The 17,126-nt window shown below is 60.7% G+C and overlaps 2 protein-coding genes across 9 annotated transcripts in view; one reads left to right on the top strand and one right to left on the bottom strand.

Moving 5' to 3' along the window:
- Positions 1–5,133, bottom strand: part of SLC39A11 (solute carrier family 39 member 11) — a 251,285-nt gene extending 246,152 nt beyond the window's left edge. For all 7 annotated transcript variants that reach the window (XR_007629324.1, XR_007629326.1, XR_007629325.1 and 4 more), the window contains exons 1-3: positions 5,067–5,133; positions 4,132–4,245; positions 2,840–2,878 (exon numbers count right to left, since the gene is read on the bottom strand). Coding sequence is in view for 2 of the 7 variants with exons in the window: in XM_050319226.1 (XP_050175183.1) it covers positions 2,840–2,878; positions 4,132–4,239 (147 nt within the window). In the remaining 5 variants the exon portion in view is untranslated. The remainder of the gene's footprint in view (positions 1–2,839; positions 2,879–4,131; positions 4,246–5,066) is intronic.
- A 5,576-nt stretch (positions 5,134–10,709) lies between these two features.
- SSTR2 (somatostatin receptor 2) lies at positions 10,710–15,306 on the top strand. 2 transcript variants are annotated; one of them, XM_050319225.1, is made up of 2 exons: positions 10,710–10,821; positions 11,261–15,306. In XM_050319225.1, the coding sequence occupies exon 2, from the start codon at positions 11,322–11,324 to the stop codon at positions 12,435–12,437; it is 1,116 nt and encodes a 371-aa protein (XP_050175182.1). In that variant the 5' UTR covers positions 10,710–10,821; positions 11,261–11,321; the 3' UTR covers positions 12,438–15,306. The 2 variants fall into 2 exon arrangements, with proteins under 2 accessions (XP_050175182.1, XP_050175181.1); XM_050319224.1 differs by having other exon boundaries at positions 11,240–15,306.
- Positions 15,307–17,126: the final 1,820 nt, after the last annotated feature.

Here is a 17,126-nt window from a genome sequence, read left to right as displayed (position 1 = left end):
AACTTTTCCACTTGACTTCATTAGGGCTCCAACAACAAGGACCAGCCCCAGCAGAGCTGTGTGAATTCCTGATGCTGTTTTAAGCAGCACTGATAGGGAATATTTGAACCCAGCTGTGCCTGGTGTGGGTTAAGGAGCGTGGCTGGATGATTTTCTGCTTCATCTGGGACAGAAGAAATCAAAGTAGAGCCCAGCAAGAGGAACAGCAGTGTGAGGCTGCAGGGAGGGAGGACTGGAAGTGTTTGCTCATGATGTCTGAGCCCAGCACCTCCAGCACAGCAGAGAACAGCTAAAAAAAAAAAAAAAACCACCAACATCTTATTTAAGAATATCAAGATTTAAGAGAAAAGCCAGAATTCCACATCAGATGCCCCAGCAGCAAAGCCTTGTCTCTATGGAAACACATCACCTCAGAGGCTTCCACATCCAAAACCCTCAGTCATCTGCGAGCTCCAGAGAGGGAACTGAGGCACAGAGAAGGCAAATCCTCGGGCACCAGCGTGGTGCTGGAAGGGGCTGAGCTCCTCCACCCCACACTGAGCAGCTGCACAGGTCCCTCCATCTGAGATGACCCCTGTGCCACCAAACATGGGCAGCCTGAGCTGTGCTTTGCCATCAAGATGCTCCCAGTACACACAGGGGCTCTCCCAGTACACCCCAGTTCACAGCACGGCACTTTCACCCTGTGCCCAGGTTTATCCCAGCTCCCCCAGATCAGGTGGAGCATCTGCAGTGAAGGCAGTGCCAAGGCACAGCTTTCTGTGTTCCAAAATAACACTCTGCATCCCAGACCACCCTCCCTGAGGTCACCTGGACATCCCTGTCCCACATCCTCGTCCTGCCTCAGCAGTGCCAGAGAAATCTTTAACCAGTTCTGGGTTTATTTCGCTTTGCAGCTCCCAGAAGACAAGCAGGGAAGTGATTCCAAGAGGATGGAGAACCATCCATTACACCCTGTTTCTCCAGCAATCCTGGCCTTGGAGAGCCCCAGGGATGCTCCCTGGAGCCCAGGTGACTGTCAGGGATCCTGAGCTGAGCACAGCAAGGCTGGAAGCAGCACCTGCCCCTGAAAGCACAGGAGCTGGAGCTTTGCTGGCCCTGACAGAGCACCAGGGAAGATAATTCAACCCAGCAGCACAGATTTCAGAGCAGGGCTAAAGAGGAAGTTCTGCCTCTCCTCATCCCCCAGCGCTCAGAGGAACAGCCCAGTACGTGCAAGAGATCAGCAGAGTTTCAAACAGAAACCCTCAGAGCAGGAGCAGCGTCTCTGTCTGCAGAAACACTTCTCACAGGGGAGAGGAGAGGAAAACAGTACAAGCAGGTTCCAGAACTGGCTGGTCCACGTCCTTTCACCCCTACACAGAGCACAGAGAGTCTGTGCTGCTCCCAGGGCTCCCCCAGCACCAGTTCTGGGCTCCCTCAGGCAGGACACCAGCTCAGCTCCAGCACTACATCCCCCCTCCAGCATCCCATCCCCTCTCCACCCTCACACAGGGAGCTGTCCACTGGCCACAGTCCCTCTGTGCTGGGTGGTTTCTCCTCCAGCTTCCCCACGGACTCTCTGCAAAGCCACCAAGCACACACACCCCACCAGTGCTTTCCCTGGGAAAGAGGGAAGAAAACGTTGCCTGTGTTGTTAAATCCTTTCAGGGAAAGGAAAGATGGACACACAGAGCTGGTCACACTGTTGGGCAAATAATGGCAACGCTGCCCAGCTGAGAAAAGGGAAGCTCAGGGGGTGTCACCAGGGACCTCCTCGCTGTCCTTCCCCCCAGGCAAAGCTCTCCCCTCCTGCTCTGAGCACAGCACAGCGAAAAAGCTGAGGGAAAAGCAAATGTTTGCAGGACCTCTGCTTCCTGAGCCACACCTGGGGCAGGCAGGGATGACTCAGAGCTCCTGGCACAGGGACGTGGTGGCCACGGCAAGGACGGCACCTGAGCCAGCAGGTCCTGATCCTAATGGGGCTCGTGGATAAATGATGGAGCAGCCATCCACTCCAGCAGCCAAGGGGAATTATTCTCATCGTTACCTGGCCACAGAAAAGCTTCCAGCTGAGTTCCTGTCACCCACCACAGCATCCAGGTGCCACCAGCACACAGCAAGTGGGGCAGAGCCCAGGTACAGCCACCACACACCCTGGGGAGATGCCCCTTCCACCCAGGGCAGCTCTCAGGTGCACTCCAGCACCTTGAACTGTGGGGTTTAACAGCTGAACTTGATTACCTTAGAGGTGTTTTTCAACTTTAACCGCTCTACCAGGGGAAACAAAGGTGATTTAACGAGCTCCACCTGGCCCCCCTCACCTGGGCAGGTCTGCATCCCCAATTCCCAACACAACCCCAAGCCACACAGTTGCACATTTTCCTTCAGGACAGAAGGAGCAAGCCCCACATTCAGTGTGCAGCCTTGATGTAGAGCTGCAGTGCCTTCCTCCCCTCTTCTCCTCAGGGTTTAAACATCCACGCTCCACAGGAGACCGAGCAGCACAGAGCCAGCCATGCACAGCAGCCCCCAGGACAAGAGCCCTCCTGCCCATCTTCATCTCCCCTGCACGTCTCCATCGCTCCAGGAGCGACTCAGCATCCCAAGGGATGAGAAGAGCTGAACTCGAGAGAGCCAAACCCAGCGTGGGCAGCTCAGCGTCCTCGTGACCCCTCCTCGTGCCACCTCCTCCCTCCCCGAGGAGGCACCAGGACATGACAGGGCACAACCAGAGCCACCCCGAGGGCAGGAGCCCTTCCCTGCCCTCAGGAAACTACCCAAGGGATTCTGATTCCAGTGGGCAAGCAGACCAAGCGTGGAGGGGCTGCAGAGGGGAGCAGGAGGGTGCTGTACTTACCCCTGCAGCAAAGCCCAGGCTCCCATCCAGGACCCGCCTCTGGAAGAAACCAAACACAAAACACACCTTTCAGTGCTGTGGCAGGAGCAGCAGGGTGTGACCACACCATGGACCACACCAGGGGAGAGGCAGCTGCTCCCTGATGGGATAGGGGGATCACAAGGCTGGAGAGGGACTTTGGACAAGGGGAATGGCTTCCCACTGCCAGAGGGCAGGGATAAATGGGATACTGAGGAGAAATTCCTCCCTGTGAGGGTGGGGAGGCCCTGGCACAGGTTGCCCAGAGCAGCTGTGGCTGCCCCTGGATCCCTGGAAGTGTCCAAGGCCAGGGCTTGGAGCAACCTGGGCTGGTGGAAGGTGTCTCTGCCCAGGGCAGGGGTTGGGACTGGATGGGCTTTAAGGTCCCTTCCAACCCAAACCATTCCATGATTTATGGAATCACCAGGATCCTACAAGGCATCCCCAAAGCATGTGAGACATTCAACCAGCAGCTCTCCTGCCCCTCTGCATTTCCTGCCCTCATTCCCCCTCCCTCCTGGAAGACCTTCCTTCCTCTAATCCCTGGCTGTTCTGAACAAGCCCCCTACTCTGCCCACAGCCCAGCACAAATCCTGCCCACTGCACTCCCAGGGTTTTATTCCCTCCCCCAGAAAGAAAACCCCATGTGCTCCTGCAAAGGGAATCTCAGTGTGCAACCAACTGCTGAATAAATCATCACAAGAGCGAGGCATAAATAATAAATCCATCCGGGCAATGGGGAGCAGGGCGGCGAGGGGGCCTCTAATTTTGGATCCCAGATGACTTAAAGATCAGCTCTTTGCTTGCTCTGAGCACGGGCTGACCCAAATCCTGCCCTGGAAACGTGGCACCAAAACCAGGTTACAGGAGGGGAACCTGCTGTGTTCCCAACGCTACTGGGAGCACATACCACAGCCCAGGGGCAGGAATTTGATTTCCTTCTCCTCTGGTGTGCTGAGAAACGAGCTGGATTTTTGCTCCTCTCTTGCCCCAGGGCCATTTTTAACCCCCTCAAAGTTGGGATGAGGCAGCCAAGGCGCCCCATGAGCACGGCACAGCCCTGTATGCCAGGTCCTGCTGGTCTCCCAGGGATGAGGGGGGGGATCCCAGGTCCTGCTGGTCTCCCAGGGATGAGGGGGGGGATGATCCCAGGTCCTGCTGGTCTCCCAGGGATGAGGGGGGGGATCCCAGGTCCTGCTGGTCTCCCAGGGATGAGGGGGGATCCCAGGTCCTGCTGGTCTCCCAGGGATGAGGGGGGTGATCCCAGGACCCACCTGGCCGCTGGAGAACACGAACACCAGCGCTGAGCCCGCCGCCGTCAGCCCCCAGGTGAGGAACGTCCCCAGCACCGCCTGCAGCACCGGCCCCAGTCCCGGGATCATGCTGGCCTGGGGGACAGGAGAGGGGTTAGGACAAGCACCTGGGGTTTGCAGACAGAGAACAACCCCCAAACTCCACCCTGGCCAAAGGGGGAGTGCCCCAAACCCCTCCTCACCCACGGGGACAGAGGGAGCTTTACCATCCCCCTCGGAGCTTCTCCCCCTTGGGCGAGGCTTTGCGGTGGAACCCAGCGGAGCAGCAGGGGTGGGACACACCCCGTCCCACCTGCAGCACCACCCCACACTGAGCTGGGGCTCAGGGCTGCGCTCAGGGGGTCCCCCGAGGCCAGGGGAGGGTTATCCAAGCACTGGGAATGGCCCAGGGAGCAGCAGCACTGCTGGGAAAACACACACAGGTGTGTGGAAATGCGGACATATAAACTTATAATACACGTATTGACATATTTATACGCAAGTAAATCAAAATACACGTGTGTTTATACACTTGGGTGGAAATATATCCAAATACACGTATACATTTATATGTAGATATATCAAATACATATGTATTATACATTTATATATAAATATATAAGGAACACACACAATGTTGCCATCTTGCCCCCCCTCTCAAAGGCCCAGGACCCCCACGCCCCCCACACCTGGAGCCCACCGGTCCTGTCCCCAAAGCCCCCAAACCCCCCAGTCCTGGGGGACCCCCAGCCCAGTCCTCAAAGCCCCCAAACCCCCGGTACCGGAGCCCCCGAGTCGGTCCCCGGGACCCCCAAACTCCCCGTTCCCGGAGCCCCCCGGGATTCCCACACCGCTCGTTCCCGGAGCCCCCCAGGTCATCCCCCCCAAACCCTCCGGGACCCCCAAAGCCCCCGTACCGGAGCCCCCGGCTCGCTGCCCGTCCCCGCCCGCGCCGTTTCCTGGTGCCCGCACACGTGTCGCCGCCGAGGCCCCGCCCCCTCCGCGGCCGCAGCCAATGGGAGCGCGGCGGGGGCGGGCCGCCCGCGTCTCTGCGGTTGGCGCGGGCGCGGCGGCGGCAAAGCGAGGCGGGCGGGCGGCGCGGGCGGGCGCGACAAGGTGTCGCTGCCGCTGTCACTGTCACTGTCGTTGTCACTGTCGCTGCCACCTCCCCCCCCAGGGCAGAGCTTCCCGCTGGCATCCTTAAGGGCAGCTCCCGGTGTTTGCGTACTAAGAGCGCCCACCCGGCAGGGTGGTGACCCACGGCCGCAATCAGCCCCGCTAATTAACAGCAGGACGCGACACCTTAATGGTCAGCACGTGGCAGCCTGGGGCACCTCACAGGGGCAGACAGCACCCCCCATCCAACACTGGCATCCGGCACTGCCCTCGGAGGGTGCAGCATCCCACCCGTGACGTCACAGAATCCCAGAATCATTCACGTTGGAAAGGAACTCCCAGCCCATGGAGCCCACCCTGTGCCCCATCCCCACCTTGTCCCCCAGCCCAGAGCACTGAGTGCCACGGCCAGGCCTTCCTGGGACACCTCCAGGGGTGGGGACTCCAAACCTCCCTGGGCAGCCCCTGCCAAGGCCTGACCACCCTTTCCAGGGAGAAATTCCTCCTGATGTCCAAGCTGGACACCCCCCAGAGCATCGTCCCGGGGCACACAGTGGGGCAGGAGCGGCTCCATCACCGATTCCTTGCCTTGGCAGGAGGGAGAGGGACCTGCAGTGCCATCCCTGGAGCAGAGGGAGCCCGGCCAGCCCCGGTGTCCCCGGCCTGTGCCGTGCCAGAAGGAGCAGGTGGTGGCAGAAGGACACATCCAGCTCATTTGCAGCAGAACCCGTCTTTATGAGAGTGTTTATCTTCCAACAGCCTTTGATCAGCCTCCCCTGCCTCAGCTGGGAAAGGTCAAGGCCATTTGAAACCTCCCCGATTTCGGATTTAATCAATCTCGCCCTGTAATTGCCGCATCCCTCATTAGCTGCCCTGGCCAGGCAGATGCAGGGCGAGGTGCCAGCTGGGAGGGACATGGGGACAGACAAACAGAGCTCCCCTGCTCCCCCCCTGGGGATCCCCGGGCAGCTGTGCTGGCAGGGACAGCTGGTGACCCGGCCAGGCTGGCCCTGGGGACACGGCTGACACGGGCTGGGGGTGGCTGGCAGGGCTGGCCCTGCCTGGGGACAGGGGGGTGGCAGTGGGGACAGTGATGGCAGTGGGGCTCCGTGCAGAAGCATCAGCAAAGTCAGCTCTCACCCCCCTTCTCCAGTGTCACCTCCATGTCACTCAGCCCCAGGCAGCTCCCACCTGCCCCTGCCTGGGCCAGCACCAGGAAGGATGAGGCCTGTGCCCCTAAAATGCATTTTAAACAACAAAACAGGCCCAAATTCTTGTGCAATCTCTCATTAAGGTTAATGAGACATTGGAAGGGGCAGCTCCGGGGAGCCCTGGGGCAGCCAGGACCCAAATCCCTCTGGATTTTATGCCATAAAACTGCTTAGTGGTGTCTGGGGCGGGTGGAAGGCACAGAGGGGCACATCCCAGCACCTGGAGATGCCCCAGCCGTGCCTCTCACTGGGCATGGCCCCTGTGTCCTTGTGTCCCTGCTGTGTCCCTGCTGTGTCCCTGTGTCCCTGCTGTGTCCCTGTGTCCCTGCTGTGTCCCTGCCGTGTCCCCTTCCCGCAGGCTGAGCTCACGGCCGGGCTCTTTCCCAACCCAAATCCATCTGTGTCAAGCTGAAGCAGCGGCTGGAGCCAGCCCGGACCGCGGGATGAGGGATGAGGACATCCAGGGCCATCCCCGAGGACGGGGCAGGGGAGCAGCCCGGGCAGGGTCGGGCCATCCCCCTCCGCGAGCTCCTGTCCCCTCCTGTCCCCCCTGGGTCACACGCACAAAGGAGAAGCTTTGTGCTCCTCCGCTGGCTTTGGGCTCGTCCTGAGGGACGGGCAGGACCCGCCGCAGGGCTGGGGGGCCACGGAGTTCCACCAGCTGCTCCGAGCAGGAGGGGACACGAGCAGCAGCGTGTGCTGTCACCAGCCCTGACGTTTCCAGCTGGAACAAAGCCTGGCTGCCAAACGCAGGCTGTTCAGTCCCGATTTATTGCGCAGGACCCTCGGACGAGCCAGGCACAGCGGGCAGAGGCACGGGCAGGAGCCGGCACCTCAACCCGCCGCTGCCAAAGGCTCAGCAGCTCTGGGATGCCCCGGGAATGCGAGCGGCGGCTCCCGCTGCAGCCCGGCCCCTCCAGAGATCAGTAAAATAATTACGGAGGCAAATAACGGCAGGGCGAGAAGGGGAGAGGTGGGAGAGGGAGGAAGGAACCGGCTGTAGGGAGGTCTGGCAGGAGCAGGAGCCGGAGCGGGGTGCGGGGTTCCCCCGGGAGAGCCCCGATCCGCGGGGGCTGTGGAGATCCCGGATCCGCGGGGGCTGGGTGCTGCCCTGGGCGCAGGTGAAGGCGCCAGCTCCTCTCCCTCCCCATCCATCACCGCTGCAGACGCTGCCCGATTAAATCTGGCAGCCACCAGCCTGGTCCTGCCGCGCCTCGGGGCGTGGGGAGATGGTCCAGACCTGTTTGTCTGGCTAATTAGCAGAGAGCAAAGCCTCCCCCAGCCCAGGCATCCCTGCAGCCTCCAGCCAGGCGTCAGCAGAGCCACCAAAACGCCTGCAGCTGCTGGGCTGGAGATGGGAAGGGAAAAGGCAGGGAAAGGGCAGTGCCACCCAAAGGACCCAGGAGAGAGGAACACCACGGGCATCCCTGCCTGTGCTGGCTCTGTCCCCACGGCCATGGGGGACAGGGGGTCCCTCTGAGGGCAGGAGTGGGTTTGGGCACGGCAGAGGCAGAGCTGCTTGGGGCCAGCTCTCCAGAGAGAGATGAGCATCTTCAAGACATGATGAACCTCGGGGATCCTCAGGCTGGCTGCGCTCAGGAGCAAATCCTTCCCCTCCTGACTGCTGTGGAACAGCAGCTGCCCCCCAGTTCCCCTCCACCATGTCAGAGCCCAGCCCAGAGAGCTCCAGTCCAACACAGTGTCCCTCATTCCTGCAAAACGCTGGAGATCTCGCTGCCTGCCCTCCACGGATGTGGGAGAAAGGCCGGCTCACCCTATCCCTCCGTTGGCATCCAAACCCGGCTCCTTACGACACTCACTTCCAGGACAGGGGTCGAAAGTGCTGTTTTCCCCTGGGACTCTTGCAGAACCGCTGGGAATAGATGGCAGAAAACTTGGAAGGACTTTAAAAAACCTCTCTGTGGTCACGTAACCGCCGTGCCCCTCTCCCAGGGGTTATTTCGGCCGTGTGGGAAGGGGCCGTGCCTTTCTCCTCTCTCCAGCCCTGCCAGTAAATCGCTTTTCAGCACAGTGGATGCTTCCCAGGCAAAAGGACAAAGAGGAGTTTATCTGCCAGCACCAAACCAGCTGCTGGGGTACAGCGTCTCTCGGAACCAGGGACCACCCAGAGACACAGATCAGACTCTAGACTGAATCCTAATTCAGTCCTAAATCTAAACAGAATAAAAAAATATGTCTTCAGAAGGCTCAAGGACAGATTCCCAGCTCAGCCAGCTGCTGCTGCCCTCCTCCTGGATGGATATCAGCTCCGATCAGCTCCTCAATACTCACCGGGCCATCATTTCATTAGTTTTATGGGGGTTTTAATGAAGATCACGATCTGGGTTTAGCCAGGCGAGATTGCTGGCTGGGTTCTCCCAGCTCCCTGGCCCCAGCTTCCCACGGAGGTGGAAGGGAAGGACTGGGAGTGCTGGCAGCCCCAGCCAGCTGGCAGCACCCCGGGGTCCCTGCACTGCCCCACCGCTCCATCCCCTGGCACGGGGGGAGGATGATGCTCAGGACCATGCTGGGGGCTGGGAGAAGCCACTGCCAGCCTGGGGTGGTCTCAGTGCCAGGGCAAGAGTAGGGGGAGGGCCCAGCTTGGTGCCCAAGGGACCCAGGGAAGGGATGTGACAGCATCACCTGCTCACAGGAGAAATCCAAGGAGGCAGCACTGGAAATGCACACAGGGAAGGCTGCACCTCACTCTTCCCACTGCCGAGGGAAGGGCACAGTCAGGGCATCCCTCCTGGGCACAGGAATCAGCCAAGACAGGATAAAACAACTGTGAAAAGGTCACAAGGCAGCAAACCCCTCTCCTGTGCCAGGCTGGCACGCAGTGCTCCCTCCTGCACAACCATCCTGGGGGCACGTGGAGCCAACCCCGCCTGGAGCAGCATCCCAGGGATTGACATTCCTCAGGACACCCCAAAGGGAACACCCACAGAGATCCAATCCCCCATTTACATCAGCCAAACCAGCTCCAGCACCACCTTCCCTCCTCTCACAGTTACTGGGATATTCATTTCCACATCATCTATACCAGAAGGGGCTCTTTCCTGCCTCCTAAAGATTTATGAGGCTGATAACGACTCTCCCTTGTGCCCCAGGACCTGATGTCTTTAGATCTGCCTTGGGACGTGGATGGTGAAGTGCAAGTGAGAAACTCCCACCACAATCAGCAGCCTCAGCACTGGGCTCTTTGTTCCCAGTCCCTCTTAATTTCCTGCTTTCTATTGTCTCTTGGAGAGGTGATGGAAAGGAGGGCAGGAATAGCGATCATTTAATTGCTTTCAATATCTCAAACAAGCCAGAACAGAGATTATCTGCCCCAAACCTCTCCTTTTTGGTTTTCCTCCTCCAGTTGTCATCACGGGGTCAGTGCAGAGGGAGAGGCTGTGGCAGGAGCCACCTGTATTGCACCCATCCCCAGAGACCCCAAATATTTCAACATCACCTTCCCACCTCTCCCAGGTGTGAGGAACAGCAAGGACCTGCCTTGGCTTGTCTTTGGAGGCAAGGTGAAAAATCCTGGGGTCAAGGCACTCTAAGATTCCTGAGAGACTTTGGGAGACTTCACTGGGGTCACGGCATGGCCATCAGGATGCCATTGCCCTGTCCGTCTCCTGGTGGCCCTGGAGACATCAGGAGAAGCTGAGCCTGTGGCTGGAACCAAAATGTTGCTCCTACAGCAGGAGCCGGTCAGTGAGGCCAAGGCTGTGTTAGGAGAAGGAGCCAAGGGGTCCCTCAGGATGTTTCCATCTGGAAGCCCTGTGAATCCAGGCAGGTCCCACCACGCTCTGAGGAGAATCAGGGTCCCTACACATGTCCCTGAGCCCCTGGTTTGGGCACCCTCTGGCACGCACCAACAGACTCTGAGAGAAGGAGAGGCTCCAATCCCAGGCACGCAGCACCCGGAGCTGGGGAGAATCCCGGCTGGGCTCGCCGGGGGCTGGCAGGGCTGTGGGCAGGGTGGGCACCGCAGGGAGGGAACGCAGGCAGGGTGGGCTGCGCAGGGTAGGCAGGACAGGGTGGGCAAAGGTGGGCACGGCAGGGTGGGTACGGCAGGGTGGGCACGGCAGGGTTGGCAGCGCAGGGTGGGCAGCGCAGGGCGGTGCGGGCTGTCCCCGCCCCGGCCCCGCAGAGCCGCCCCGCGCGGGGCGGGGCGCAGCCGGTGCGCTGGTCCAGCCGCGCCGGGAGCTGCTGCTCGGAGCCGCGCGGAGCGGTGCGGGGCTGTGCGGGACGGGCGGTGCCGAGCCGAGCCGAGCCGAGCGGGGTGCGGGCGCTGCCGGTGCCTCCCCGGTGCCCGCGGGGCCGGGGCGGGCTGCGGCGGCGGGGGGAGCAGGTGAGCGGCGGGACAGCCCCGCACGGTGCCCCCCGGGCAGCGGAGCGATGGGTCGGGGGGTGGGGGCTCCCCTGCCCCGAGCTTGTCGCCCAGCGGGGCCGTCCGGGCTCGGGGTGCCGGTCCCGGCTGGCAGGGAAGGGGGTGGCACCCGCAGAACGGCCGGGCGGCGGGGAGGGCTTTGCACCAGCGCTCGGTGCTCCCGGGCATCAGTTGCACCCACCGGGACACACTGGTTGGATATGGGGAGTCGTGAGGGCTCCGGTGTCGCCAGGGACAGGAGGAGCTGTGGCGTGTCCGGAGAGACCACTCGGGGAGGGGAACCTCTCTGCTGGGAGCACCTCTGCCACAGGGCTTGGCAGCAGGGTGGGCAGACGATCCCCAGGAATCCCTTCAATTCTGTTTACTCTCTGATTTCTAGAATCTTCTCCTCTACCCCCAGAGCAAGGGAGGATGACATCTCAGCTCCTCTGAGCCAGCAGTGCCCAGGGACCTGCAGAGCCATGGAGCTGGAGTACGAGCTGCCCAACTCCACTGCCTTCTGGTTCTCCCCGGCTTCCCCCTTTGACAACTTCTCCCTGGAGGCTCCCACCAACAGCTCGCAGAACTCCACGGGCCAGCACTTCGACCTGACCAGCAATGCCATCCTCACCTTCATCTACTTCGTGGTCTGCATCATCGGGCTGTGTGGGAACACGCTGGTGATCTACGTCATCCTCCGCTATGCCAAGATGAAGACCATCACCAACATCTACATCCTCAACCTGGCCATCGCCGACGAGCTGTTCATGCTGGGCCTGCCCTTCCTGGCCATGCAGGTGGCACTGGTGCACTGGCCCTTCGGCAAAGCCCTCTGCAGAATTGTCATGACGGTGGATGGGATCAACCAGTTCACCAGCATCTTCTGCCTCACGGTTATGAGCGTCGACCGGTACCTGGCTGTCGTCCACCCCATTAAATCTGCCAAGTGGAGGCGGCCCAGGACAGCCAAAATGATCAATGTGGCTGTTTGGGGCGTCTCCCTGCTGGTGATCATGCCCATCATGATTTATGCTGGGGTGCAGCACAACCACGGCAGGAGTAGCTGCACCATCATCTGGCCGGGAGAGTCGGGCGCCTGGTACACGGGGTTCATCATCTACGCCTTCATCCTGGGCTTCCTGGTGCCTCTCACCATTATCTGCCTTTGCTACCTGTTCATCATTATCAAAGTCAAGTCCTCGGGCATCAGAGTGGGCTCCTCCAAGAGGAAAAAGTCTGAGAAGAAAGTCACCAGGATGGTCTCCATCGTGGTCGCCGTCTTCATCTTCTGCTGGCTCCCCTTCTACATCTTCAACGTCTCCTCGGTCTCCATCATGATCGTGCCCACTCCTGTCCTCAAGGGCATGTTCGACTTTGTGGTGGTCCTCAGCTACGCCAACAGCTGTGCCAACCCCATCCTTTACGCCTTCCTGTCCGACAACTTCAAGAAGAGCTTTCAGAACGTGCTGTGCCTGGTGAAGGTCAGCGGCATGGACGAGGCGGACCGCAGCGACAGCAAGCAGGACAAATCCAGGCTCAATGAGACCACGGAGACCCAGAGGACCCTGCTCAACGGGGACCTGCAGACGAGCATCTGAGGGGACGGCGGGGTTGTCCTTCCTGCGCTCTCCTCTCCCCGCTTGCTCCCAGCAGGGTGGTGGCACGTGTGGAATGCCAGCTGAGGGGAGAGCAGTGAGCACCCCGTGGGGTGTTGGGTCCTCAGCTGGGCTCTGCTGGGTTGGCTTTCAAGCACTGGGAAGGATATGGATCAAGAGGAGCTGCCTCGCCGCGAAAACAAAGACAAGTCACGGCACCACAGCACATCTCAACTCTGAAGTGCCACCCTGGCCACAAGGATCGCTGGGGTGGCTCCGCTGCTCCCCCGTGTCACCCTCGGGCTGGTTGGCTCTGGGGCTCTGCCCCTGCACGGGTGGATGCACATGGACACAGGGGGTGACCTCAGGAGGGGCCGAGGCCACGGGTGTGTGATAACACGGAGATGCACTGACCTGGCGGGAGCTGCCGGAGAGCTCCTGCCACCGCCCTGCCCAGGAGGCGAGGATGTTTGGGGTCGCGTTTTGCCTGGGGTATCAGTTCCTCCATTGCCCCCCCGAAGCCTCCCTGTGCTGTGTGACTGCACTGTTGGCAGCAGCCGCCCCTCCCGAGGGGGGCACTCCGGGATGGAGGCGACTCACCCACGGGAAGCAGCTCTGCCGCCTCGGCAGCCCCTCTGGTCACACCACGCTCCTACCCTGCCATCTCCTGCTGCAGGAGAGCCCCTGCCTTCCTCCTGCCGTGACATCACCTGCCTGCAGATTTTCTCCTCGGATGGAGGATTTCCCCCTTTTCCCTCCCCAGTGGCCCCTGCCCCCCTCCACGCTGCACTGACAGCCGGGATCGCCGCTCCGAGCGGCCCCGGCAGGACCGCCCGGCTCCGGCCCCTGCTGGGAAATCCTTGGAAGTATTTAAGCAGCAGCGACACGTCAGGGGTTTGGAGTACCTTTGGCACAGGCTCCTGCACCTGGCTGAGATCTGGGTTTGCCCGGCTCCGAGGATCCCTGGGGTGACACCTGTCCTGCTCCTTCCAGGCAAGTCACACTGGAGATGGGTGATGGAGAGGATGGGGGACGGGAGATGGGGAGTGCTGAGGACTTGGCCCCCACCCCATCCGAGCCAGGCAGAGCAGACAAGAGGGCTTCCAGCACCTGGGAATGAGAAAGAGGAGGGCAGCACATGTCCAGCCCCGTGGACCCTGCACAGGGTGAGAGGTGGTGGGACTGACCCATCATCTGCTGTATTTGGCTTCCCAAGACTGTCCTGGAGCGCTGGGCTCTGCCCTCCCAGCTCAGCACAGCCCAGGGCTCTGGAGCCCTGACCCGGCAAAGCCCCTCCTCGGACAGCACAGCAGGAACGTGAGGGAAAGCCCAGGGGAGAGGGAGAAGTGCCAGGAACCCAAGGGAAAGCCCAGGGGAGAGGGAGAAGTGCTGTCTTCCTGCTGGAGCACCCGGAGCAGCCTCTGTGCCAGAGGCCAGGGCTGTTCACAGGCTCTCGCTGCAGAGCTGAGCCGTGGGAACGCGGGGGTTTAGGTGGAGAAGACAGCCGGGCCTCGCTCACCCTCCCCTTTCTGGGGTCCCCCTGGCCAGGGGATGCAGAGACTTCACCTGGCACTGCAGTCGATGCGGGGGTGAGGGTGAGCATTGCCCACGAGGTGCCACCTGTTTTGGGCTGCCACCTTGCTCAGCCACGCACCCCCAGTTGATTCTCTGAGAGCACCAGCTCCGGGAGAAGTTTTCCCACGGCTCTACCCAGCTCCTGCAGCAAGAACCTGCTTGGGGCATCACATCCTGCTGTGCCAGGCCCTCCAGCTCCCCGAAGAGGGCTCAGTGCCAGGCTGGGTACCTGCTCCCCAGCTCTGCTGGACACGGCACAGGGCTCAGGGGTGTTCTGCGAGACAAAGCAGAGCCTTGTCAGCATTTCTTTGCTTTTAACTGTTTCCTGCTCCTCTGAGGAAGGTGTGACACTGTTCAAGTGCTCAGAGGCACCTCCCTGTCCCCTGGCTGGGCAGCCAGCGCATCCCAGCACCACTGGGGAGAGGAAAGCCGAGCCCACGTTCCCCTGCTGATGCTGCAGGAATTAAAACACCAGCAGCAGGTCGTGCCACAGTGAAATACGGGCTGGGGATGGCCGGGAGCAGCAGAGCCCATGCTGGGCTGAGGATCTGTGTCACAGCCGCAGTGATGCGTCAGTGGGGCCGTGGGCATTCCGTGCCTCGTGGGTGGGGGAGGAGGTGTCTGTGTGGGAAGTGGGGATGAGATAGGAAGGGGGGTGTGGAGCCCCCAGCACTCACCTGCAGTGGGGCCAGACCCAGATTTGACAGCCAGTGACTTGTCCATGCAGTCCCTGCCATCAGAATCCCAGTGGATGGTGGGGACAGACACCTGTTCCCAGTTGGACCCCACAGGGGTCTCCAGCAGGAGCCTCCAGCTGGGAGCACCCCCTCTCTGTGCTGGGTTAAGGTTGAAATACAGAAAGCCTGGCTTCCTAGCCCTGGGAAGGACCCATGCCCAGGTCAGCTTTGTCCTGGCAGTGACACTGCTGGCAGCTCAGAGCTGGGATCTGAAATATTTTCCCCTCTTTGCACCCAGGGGCTCTCCTGGGGTGGGGATAATGGAGCTGCAGGTGAGGAATGAGGGGCATGGGGCTCTGCCACCAACATCCCAAAGGCCACCAAGGTGGGTTGTGCCAGGGCAGGGGCACAAGGTGACTCCTGGGAGCTGCCAGGGGTCTCCACAGCCACCTTTCCACAGATCAACAGGGAAAAAGGGCAGGAGAGAGGAACATGCCCCCTTGGAGTGCTCAGGGAGGGAGCCATCAGCCACAGCCCAGCGCTCGCAGTAAAACCAGCAAAATAAAACCTTCTGCTGGTTCATTGCTGACTAATAAACATCAGCACCGCTGCTGCTGCCAGTAACGAAGTTTTCCTTCCCAGCCACTTGATTTTAGTGGGAACTTGACCTCATATTGGATCTGCTCTGCAAAGCCTCGCAGGGCTGCTGGAGGCACGAAGAGAAAGCTCTGCTGGTTATCGCAGAGCCAGCAGACTGAGCCCCAAAGTGCTTCGCACACAGACCGCCCCTGGGCAGGAGGGATTAGTGACAGCACTGACACAGACCAGAGGAGATGGGGAGCACAGACCTGGTGTTCCATAAGCTCTCCTGGGTGCTGGGAGCAGGGATCCTCTGGGATCCAGCCCCGTTTGGGTGACAGTGCTGCCTCGCCTGGGGGGGTTGCAGTGGGTCTGTCCTGCAAGACACTTCCACTTCCAGCATGGGCTGAGCGTTATCCCAGCTGCTCCCACGTTATCCCTGCTGCTCCCACCTGTGCCCACCTGGCTCTGAGTGCTGTGCTGGCCAGTGCCTCCCAGAGCTCCGTAGCCAAACCCCACTCAGATGGGCGGGAGAGGCTGGGGCTGGACCTGGAGCCTTCCCGTTGCATCCCTACAGCTCCTCATATCAGCACCAGCACTGCCTCGGACTCGTTTAAGATAACCATCTCCTAATGAACTGCCGTGTCTCCAGAGGGCTTCCCGACTCTGGCACGGTGGGAAGAGCCTTGTCTTTGATGGAGGCTCCAAGGAGAGGTCCCTTCCTTCCCAGGCCTGCCCCATGGTGCCCACCCAGCTCTGTCCCAGCAAGGAGAGCTCCCAGGCTCAGATCGGCCCTGCTGCCTCAGAGCAGCTCCACTGTCACAGCTCGGGGGGTCCTTCCAGCCCGATTCAAACTGCTCAGGGAGAGTCTCCATCCCCTCCTCTGGGGCTGCTTCAAGGGGGAATCGCTGCCCAGGCACGAGCAGAGGGCACAGCAGACCCCAAACCTGCCTTCCCCCTGCTGAGTCTGGAACAGGAGCTGCTGCTTTCCAACCCCGGGACGCCTCTGCTCTGAATCCCAGCCTCGCACCTGTGTCTCCAGATGGATTTCAGCCCCGTTCCCTGCCTGCTCCAGGACCTGGACTGCAAAAAGCCAAGGCAGGAGGAGAGTTAGACTGTGGGGATCCTGCCTGGAACCGTGTCCTGCCCGGGAGATGCCGAGGGATGCAAAGCCTGGACTCTCCATCCATCCTGCCCCACGCTGCGCGTGCAGGAGAAGGGTGGAGGATTGTACATATCTGTAAATAGTGGACATGCCCCAGGGGTTATTCTGTACCCTGACACAGCCTCTGGGGGCCCTTGGCTCCCCCCCACCTTCTCTGTGTGCCGTGGGGTGTGTGCCTGCTCCCAGCCCTGCCCTCCTCCCCACAGTCATTCCTCGGTGTCCTGGGCTGGGACTGAGCCTTTCCACTGCAAAGGCTCCCAACTGCCATGGTCTGTGCCACAGGGAGGGCATTGTGGATGGGAAAGGGGGGGAAGTAAAAGAGTTTCCCTGTAGTTTCGCTCTGTGTGTGTGTGTCAGAGCTGGGGGGAGCAGAGGGATGTGACCCAGGCTTGGACACCTCTCTGGGAGCCAATCACAGAATTGCTGAGGTTGGAGAAACCTCCTGAGATCATTGAGTCCAACCATCCCCCAGCAGTGCCAAGGCCACCACTCACCCACGTCCCCAAGTGCCACATCCACATGACTCTGAAATCCCTCCAGGGATGGGGACTCCACCACTGCCCTGGGCAGCTTCTTCAGGGAAGAAATGTTCCAAATATCCAGCATAAACCTCCCCTGGCACAGCCTGGGGCAATTTCCTGTCATCCTGTCCCTGTTCCCTGGGAGCAGAGCCCGATCCCCCCTCCTGTCAGGGAT

This window comes from Myiozetetes cayanensis, unplaced genomic scaffold (genome assembly GCF_022539395.1).
Source record: "Myiozetetes cayanensis isolate MyiCay16 unplaced genomic scaffold, myiCay2020 scf22, whole genome shotgun sequence".
Taxonomy (NCBI): Eukaryota; Metazoa; Chordata; class Aves; order Passeriformes; family Tyrannidae; genus Myiozetetes; species Myiozetetes cayanensis.
Note: the sequence above shows the minus strand (reverse complement) of the source record. Positions and strands in the feature narration are given on the sequence as shown.

Coding starts and splice junctions, on each gene's coding strand:
- SSTR2 (XM_050319225.1), top strand. CDS start 11,322: ATGGAGCTGGAGTACGAGCTGCCCAACTCCACTGCCTTCTGGTTCTCC.